This window comes from Mirounga angustirostris, unplaced genomic scaffold (assembly GCF_029215605.1).
Source record: "Mirounga angustirostris isolate CCGP_5_RB_7025 unplaced genomic scaffold, mMirAng1.0.hap1 SCAF_7, whole genome shotgun sequence".
Taxonomy (NCBI): domain Eukaryota; kingdom Metazoa; phylum Chordata; class Mammalia; order Carnivora; family Phocidae; genus Mirounga; species Mirounga angustirostris.
Window position 1 is genome coordinate 120,580,965 of NW_026991715.1, and position 8,639 is coordinate 120,589,603.

Genomic DNA, 8,639 nt, shown 5'->3' on the forward strand with positions numbered 1-8,639 from the left:
GCCAAGAGGCCAATTGCGGAGCAGCAGATTTGGGGGGAAAAGGAAAAAGTCTCCCTTCCTCCAGGCTGTGCAGTTTTCCTTCGTCGCAGTGGACAGCTGCAGAATTTCTGGAATGGGGCGGCGGGGGGCATGATTCTCCTGGGAACCTTGAGCGTGAAATTGTATTTGGGTAACCGTTTACACTCAGGCTCACAAAACGTTAGGTCTATTAGAAAGAGAGAAGGAGGTGGAGAGGGAGGGAGAGAGGAAGGAAGAAAAGGAAAGGAAAAAAAGAATGGGAGGGGTTTCTGGAGGACTAAACTATGAGTGCTTGGAGAGCTAGGAGGCTTGGCTTGGCATTAAGCAACCCCCCCCCCCCCACACACCCCGTCCGTTGTTAGGACTGGTTTCCTGCCCACTTTGAGGAGTGTGGCGGGCTCTTTTCTGCTTTCTCTCGCGAGCCACCCCAAGCGTTTTCCAGTGCTCTGCTCTTCTCCCTTCCTTTCTCCTGTTAACTTCTGCTCACCCGACCCTGGCCGGGCGGTGTTAAATCACTGCAGCCCGGTAGGGATCCTCGTGTGGAGAAGGGAAGTAGAAAAATTGCTTCCCTTTTCGTGGTACTCATTTGGAGCCAAAAGTGGGAGAGCTTTTCCACAACAGCTCCTGAATGTGCCCGCGCCGGTGCGCGGCTCGGAGTGTGACAGTGGGGGTAGTGGGGAGCTAAGACGGAACGCCCTGCACTCGGAGGATGACCCCGGAGGAACCTGTGAGGACCGGGCGGAATAGTCACCAACTTATAAAGCTTTACAAGTTGCAGAGGAGGCTCACCCCGTCCTCAATAATTTTCCCGTCTTTCTTTCTATAGCATATTTTCCCGGAGCCATTGTGATGGATCGAATAAAATAATAAAGCATGGTTCATCTGAATGCTTATAGGAAAATAAGTATTGTACTAATATATGAGTTAATAGAGACACATTAAAATTTTTATTTGTGTAAAAATATGGGTATATATTAGTATATATATAGAAAATATATATTTTCAGGGCACCTGGGTGGCTCAGTCGGTTAAGCTTCTGACGCTTGGTTTGGCTTAGGTTACCATCTCAGGGTGGAGAGATCCAGTCCCACGCTGGGCTTCGTTGCTCAGTGTGGAGTTTGCATGAGATTCTGCCTCTCCCTTTGCCTCTCCCCTGCTCTCTCTCTCTTCTCTCTCTCAAATAAATAAAATCTTAAAAAAGAAAATACGTATTTTCAGATGAAATAGAGAAATCAAACTGTAAGGGTAATCTTGAATATTATCTTTCAGTTTATAAGAAATTTCTATGAAATTTTGCACAAAATTTGCATTAATTTTGTAACTAAAATGTCATTATTGATCTTAGGTTTCAATCTTTTTAAAAAAATTTTTTTCTTTTATTTTTTAAAGATTTTATTTATTTATTATTAATTAATTAATTTATTTATTTGAGAGAGAGCAGGGGGTGGGGGATGGACAAAGAGACTCTCCTCTGAACTGGGAGTGGACTGGGGGCTGGATCCCAGGACTCTGAGATGGTGACCTGAGCCAGTCAGATGCTTAATTGAGCTACCAAGGTGCCCCAAGCTTAAAATGTCTTTTAGTTTCTCCCCTATGTACATGAAATCTGGAATTTCTATCTGCACCCATATAAATAAATTTTTTATGTTTCATGTTCTGACCTTCTTGATATAGTACTGTTAGAATTCATTTCCATACACATTCCAAAGGTTTCTGCCAATATAAATTATCTACCCATTGCAATTGTTTTGATATATGAGCAATAAATCCAAATTTAGATTTTACAGTTGTCCTTTTGGGGCATTCTAGTATCTGCATCTAGTTATGGGTTTGGAATGAGTTATGATGGTTATGACTTGAGGCTAATTGACATTCTTCTAGAAGCTAACTTTCTCAGGTGAGATCTCAGTGTCTTTAATCAAGAAAGGGCTAGCCTTGGGGCGCCTGGGTGGCTCAGTCGTTAAGCACCTGCCTTCGGCTCAGGTCATGATCCCCAGGTCCTGGGATTGAGCCCTGCATTGGGCTCCCTGCTCGGAGGGAAGCCTACTTCTCCCTCTCCCACTCCCCCTGCTTGTGTTCCCTCTCTCACTGTATCTCTATCAGTCAAATAAATAAATAAATAAAATCTTTAAAAAAAAAAAAAGAAAAGAAAGAAAGGGCTAGTCTCCTCAAACAGAGGAGGAAGTTCAGAAAGATGTGGAGATTCAAAGTTCTTATATTTACAAAGAGCCACCGAAATTAACCCATTTGAATCCAGAGAGTTCCATTACTTGCTAATCAATCCCACTGCTTGCACATGAGAGGTGTGGTGAAGATGTGAATTCATCTTATATTTTAATTCTGCCTCTAAAAGGATCAAAATTGGGGTCTGATTTTTGGCTCTCTCATCACTGTACCTATAAGAAATAAGGCTTCTCCGGGGAAATCGGAGGGGTAGACAAACCATGAGAGACGATGGACTCTGAAAAACAAACAGGGTTCTAGAGGGGAGGGGGGTGGGAGGATGGGTTAGCCTGGTGGTGGGTATTGAGGAGGGCACATTCTGCATGGAGCACTGGGTGTTGTGCACAAACAATGAATCATGGAACACTTCATCTAAAACTAATGATGTAATGTATGGGGATTAACATAAGAATAAAAATTAAAAAAAAAAAGAAATAAGGCTTCTTTCAGGGCCATTACTGAAGTTTCTGGTTCAAAAAATTTAAAACCATGAATCTTTTTTTGTTTTTGTAAATCCTGCAATTCAGTGGAAGTAGGCATCACACCCTACAGTTATTGTATCCCTCAATCCCATCAAAATGGTCTGTAGAGACGACCAATTAGACGTCCAGTATTTTGACTTCAGTAGATTCTTCACTACAGAAATAAAAAGTTATAACCTGTCAACCGTGTTTCAGTAGAAATGAAGCAGTCATCATGTTTTAGTTTAGCAAATTCACAAATCAGCACTTATCATCTAGGGTTATGCTTATTTCTAGATCTGAGAACTAATTCTAAATTCTCATTTTTAAATTGTTTTCTGAAACCACTCCTGGTCACAGTTACTCTGCCTGTCAAGAAAGAGAAAGCAGCCAATGCTGTGTGAGCCTAACTGTGTTCCTATTACATTGCAAAGCCCTAAGTGGCATGACTTTTTCCTGCCTCGGATCCAAGCAAGGGTGCCTTCCACTTACAAAGACTAACTGCAGCTCTGTTGGCAAGGAAAATTTGGAAATGTAGTTTTCAGATGTCTAGGCCTTACCGTTCAAGGAAGAAGACAGAAGATTAATTGTGGCTGAGTACAGAAGTAGCCAAGCCAGCCACACGGTAAAATAAAAATCTGGTGAGTCTTAAAACATCACACTTAACAAATGCAATGCATTATCCTGTACTAAATACAGGATTACAGAATTTTAAACATCTTAAAAGTTGGGACATGACAATTTTCACTCCTGTCCATGAAAAATGGTGACTATAGGTACAATGTCAGTTCAAGGAAATATCTAATGTGTAAATCTGAGGATCCTTGTGAGTCTGAGGCCTTGGCCAAATGGTCCCTCTGCTGACATCCCCCCTCTCTTGACCCCAAGCCCACCCATCTGATTAGCTTTTAACTTAGTCCTTTGAGTGGGCTCTTGGAACCAGGAGCCTGTTTCATGGGACATTTTGGTTAATCTTTGTTGAGTTTTAAAAAATGTATTTTTTCAAAAGTGGTTATCAGAGGATAGCATATAACTTGTAATTAGAGGAAAGCTTTCTGATATTCAGATATCAGGGACTCCTAACTAAAACTCTGCTCTGTTAATTAAACAAACAAACAAACAAACAAACAAACTTGACTCTGCATTCTAGTTCCTACCTCTGACCCTGCATGGTTATTCCCCGCCCCCCAAGTGTTTTCTTAGTATGATTCCTTTGCAAACATGTATGATATTAAGCTGGGTTCAGGGGGAATTCACTCTGGAAACAGAACACCTCTCAGATTTACTCTGAATGAGACTCAAGTCCTCCATAGGCTCACTCTAAACTAGAAAATGCTAGAAATATTTCAGCCATTCCAGGTGCTCCAATCTAGGAACATTCAAGTCAAATCTTCAGAACAATTTGTGGCCGAGTATATGCATCCCTTTCTTGCTATACTCCCACCTCTGATGGGTACACCACTCCCTTGTCTTGAAATACAAGGTAGTACCAAAGATACACACATCTATATCTCCTGCTCAGACTCTGATGCTACAGGCCTGGATTCCTCATTTACTGAACAGCAATTTTGGATGTCTTCAGACAACTCTAAATAAGCCTGCTCTTCCTTGGGCATTTCTTGTCTTGGCCAGTACTTAGTCTTAAGTATTAACCAGAAAAATACTTAGCTTAGTACAATTCAGAAACCTCGGAGAAATTTTATCTTTTTATCCTTTCTTCCTCCCTTCCTCCTTCTTTTTTTGATTTTATCTATTTATTTATTTGACAGAGAGAGAAACAGCGAGAGAGGGAACACAAGCAGGGGGAGTTGGGAGAGGGAGAAGCAGGCCCTCTGCTGAGCAGGGAGCCCGATGTGGGGCTGGAGCCCAGGACTCTGGGATCATGACCTGAGCAGAAGGCAGATGCTTAACGACTGAGCCACCCAGGTGCCCCTTCCTCCCTTCCTCCTTAACAATAATCCTAACTTCAGAGGAGTGATTACTTAGTGCCATATTACTTGTCACCTTCCTGATAAGCTCTCCCCTTTCCCAGGAGAAGTTGTAACTTTCTTTTCACTTTCCTGAGCAGATGTTCCAGGTTAGTCCATCCAGAAAGGTTCCCTTTGTGTTTCCTACATTTTTTTTTCCACTTTTGTTCACGTATATATATATATTTTTTTTTCTGTAAAATGTCCTGGTTCTTCCATAACTTATAAACATGATTTATACTGAGGGATGGGTGGGAAAGTGGGCGGGGGCAGACTGACTGGGGATGGGGAAGCTCCTCTTCTTCCTGCCCCCTCAGGGCCGGGCCCAGGGCCCTTTGGGGGGACTCGGATACCCCAACACCTCCCTGAGGTTGTCTGGCCGCCTCTGCCCCTGGTGCTCAGAATCTGGCGTGCCCCTCGATTCTGGAATCCCTCCCGGGACTCCAGGCCCACTAGGCACCCTGCCCCTAGTGCTCTGAATCCTGAAGCGCCCGTGGTTCCAGAATCCCCCCCCTCAGCTGCTCGGGTGATGGGTCCCCTCCTTTCCACTGCTCCCCTGACCCCCAAGGAGGGAGGGAAGGGAGGGGGAGGAGGGCTCAGGTCTCCCCTCCGTGGCAGGGGGAGGGGGAAGGGGGATCTGGAGGAGGAAGGGTGGAAGGCGGGGGCCAGGAGGGGCTCAGCCAATGGTGAGGCCAAAGCCGCACTGGAACTTGTTCTTTTGGTGATTCAGGAAGGCCCCAAGGGCCAATGTCAGGGGCAGAGGTGGGAGCTTCTTCTCCAGTGTGGCGCCCACGATCCAGTTGCTGTCCACGGAGCCTTTGAAGAGGAGGTTGGCCTTGGGCAGGTCCAGCTGGTACCCGAAGGAGACGCTGGTGTCCTGCATCCTCGTGCTGGCCTCGAACTCCACACCCACCTGCAGCTGGTCGCTGGCTTTGTGATAGTAGGTGGCATGCATGCCCGCCTGGCCCAACGTTACTGTCGCCAACCAGTTGTTCAATGTGTACTTCCCAGCTAGAGACATGACAGTGCCTTCCTCCCCAGGCCGCCGGTGGTAGACAAGCTCCCCATCCAGGGCCAGACACGGCGTGATGCTCTGGAGGTAGTGGGCCACGAGGATTCCTGAACCCACCAGGACGTCTGGGTTCCCCAGGGTGACGGCTGCTGTGAAGTCAGAACCCCGGTACTCCCCGTCCACCTGCCAGTTCACGAACTTGGACTGCTGGGTCTGGATGGCCATCTTGGACCGGAGGCCAGGGCCCAGCTGGTGAATGACCTGAGCATTGAGGCTGCCACTGTTGTCCATGTCACCCACCAGCACGGGGAATGCCTCTGTGGGACTCAGGGGCTTTGTTCCCACGTACGTGACCCCGAAGTGGTAGTTGGACTCCCCAATTGTGCTGAGGGCTACTGTGTGGCTTACCTGGAAATGGTTACTCAACCCTTTGTTGACTGTGAGCTTGACACTTCCATCTGAATGGGAAATAGCTCCTTGCATTTCGGGTGGCACTCCTCGAACGTGCCGGGGTTGGGCAGGCAGCCGCAGGCCCCATCGTCCGCAGCACTGGGGGTCCGTTCCGAACCTCGACCCGCGCCAGCCCCAGCGCCCAAACCGCCCCCGAGCGGCGGCAGCGTGAAGCCAGGAGGAGAGGGCGGCGGCGGCGGCAGTCCCACGAGGGCGGGCGCGGGAGGTGGCAGCGGCCCTGCCGGCGGCGACCTAGCGGCCAAGACGTTCCCCATGGTCGCTGGCGGCAGCGCCCGCACCCGGCCTGGGCTCCGCTCCCACCCCGCGCCTGTGTTTCCTACATTTTAGGGACAGCAGAATCTTCTCACAGGGCCTCCTGGGATTCCAGTTAATACCAGAACATTCATGGATTTGGATTATACTGTGAAATCTGAACTCTGCTTTCACAAGACCAGGTTCATACTGTCCCCAAGTAACACTGCTGTTCTCCCACAGGGAGACATGCAGTTTTCAGCCAAGAGTTTATTAGGAGTTAAAATTGGATGCACTCGGGGCACCTGGGTGGCTCAGTCGGTTAAGCGTCTGCCTTCGGCTCAGGTCATGTTCCAGGGTCCTGGGATTGAGCCCCGTGGCGGGCTCCCTGCTCAGCTGGGGAGCCTGCATCTCCCTCTTCCTCTGCCTGCCTCTCCCTCTGCCTCCTGCTCTCCCCCACCCTTGACAAATAAATAAAATCTTTAAAATTGAATGCACTCTCAGCATAAGTCACTCAATATAATCCTACATTACTAGAAGCAATTGTATCAGAAATAAACCAAGAAGAGGGCGCCTGGGTGGCTCAGTTGGTTAAGCGACTGCCTTCGGCTCAGGTCATGATCCTGGAGTCCCTGGATCGAGTCCCACATCGGGCTCCCTGCTCAGCAGGGAGCCTGCTTCTCCCTCTGACCCTCCCCCCTCTCATGTGCTCTCTCTCTCTCATTCTCTCTGTCTCAAATAAATAAATAAAATCTTAAAAAAAAAAAAAAAGAAAGAAAGAAACCAAGAAGAAGAAAGTATCTGGAGGTACATTGAAGATGGTAACCACAGAGCCCTTCTGTACCCTGCAGGACTAGAAGATCCTGGGGTTGTAAGCTATCAGTCTTTTATGGAGCATGTCTGAAAGGAAACCCCTCTGAGTTGAAGAATGGATGCAAAACTAAGACTAGATGGGAAGAGGGTAGAGTGAAAGTTCAATCCAGAAAACCAGGGGCAAATAGTCCATTTTCGGGGATCAATCTAGTGACATGGTGGAGTCCTCTCTTGCCACAAAAGGCAACAGTGAGCATTCTTCACTTTCTAACTTAAACCAGTCAAAATCAAATAAGGAAAGACCCTGCTGAAGGAGCCAACTTTTTAAACCAGGTGGCTTGCTCCATGATTTTATATAATGGAATTTCAACTTTTCCAGAAGTATTAACCCAGGTACAGCTGGTGGTGTTGGCCACAGCACAGACACCACCTTGCTCAGCCAAAAGAGAATCAAGAGTTACCCTATTATTATTATTTTTTAAGATTTTATTTGCGAGAGAGACAATGAGAGACAGAGAGCATGAGAGGGAGGAGGGTCAGAGGGAGAAGCAGACTCCCTGCTGAGCAGGGAGCCCGATGTGGGACTCGATCCCGGGACTCCAGGATCATGACCTGAGCCGAAGGCAGTCGCTTAACCAACTGAGCCACCCAGGCGCCCAAGAGTTACCCTATTATTAAGAACTACCTTGGACAGAGAGTCTAAGGATCTTCGTTGGGCAGCTATCGTCTTAGCAACGGAGTCTGCAATATCTTCAAGAGTTAAAGAGAGGCTCCTGATCATATTCTCATTTACACTTACTCCTAACTAGGCGAGTACGGCCCTGCCAAAGGAAGCAAATCTTGAGTCATGAATGCCTCCTGGTAGGTCCTTTCTACCAGGGGATTCAACCAATGAAATGTCTTAGTTTGTCTGTGGAAAGTTACAGGCACAGTTAGGTAACCTACAAGGCCTTGCCTAGCTGTGCACCAGCCATCTAGGCATCATAAGCCCAAGAAGAAGGACAAAGACAAACCCTGTAGAGGACAGACCATTCCCATTAGGGTGGTACTATTAATGGGTTCATTTACAGGGATTACTGCATTTTACTTGTTCAAGCGAGGGGTCAGTCAGATTTTAAGTGCAAGTGGAAAGAATCCCCAAGCCTGAAAGAGTCATTCTAAATGTCTTGCAGACACAGGTGTTGCCAGTAAGTTCTCTTGATGAGTGGGGGCAGATCTGATCTAGATAATCATGGGAATGTGGGGGTGCAAATGTACTAAGATTTATATAGGTATTTCTATCTAGTTGGGTATTCCATGAAAGGGAAAACAACCTCCAAAGGCCGAAGGAAGACTCCAAAGACTGAAGAAAAAAGGCTAATAAGTCCAGCTTGACAAGAAATGGTTTATTAAAGGGACTTTACAGGCAGAAGTGTGTTTTGGGCAGCTACAAGATGAATAGAT

General features: G+C 46.8%; 1 protein-coding gene across 1 annotated transcript; it reads right to left on the reverse strand.

Moving 5' to 3' along the window:
• Positions 1-4,903: 4,903 nt before the first annotated feature.
• On the reverse strand, positions 4,904-6,453 carry LOC123842610 (mitochondrial import receptor subunit TOM40 homolog). Its single transcript, XM_045871876.3, is given in 2 exon segments — positions 4,904-6,133; positions 6,136-6,453. Coding segments are annotated over 2 exon segments (1,059 nt in total). The 5' UTR covers positions 6,407-6,453; the 3' UTR covers positions 4,904-5,345.
• Positions 6,454-8,639: the final 2,186 nt, after the last annotated feature.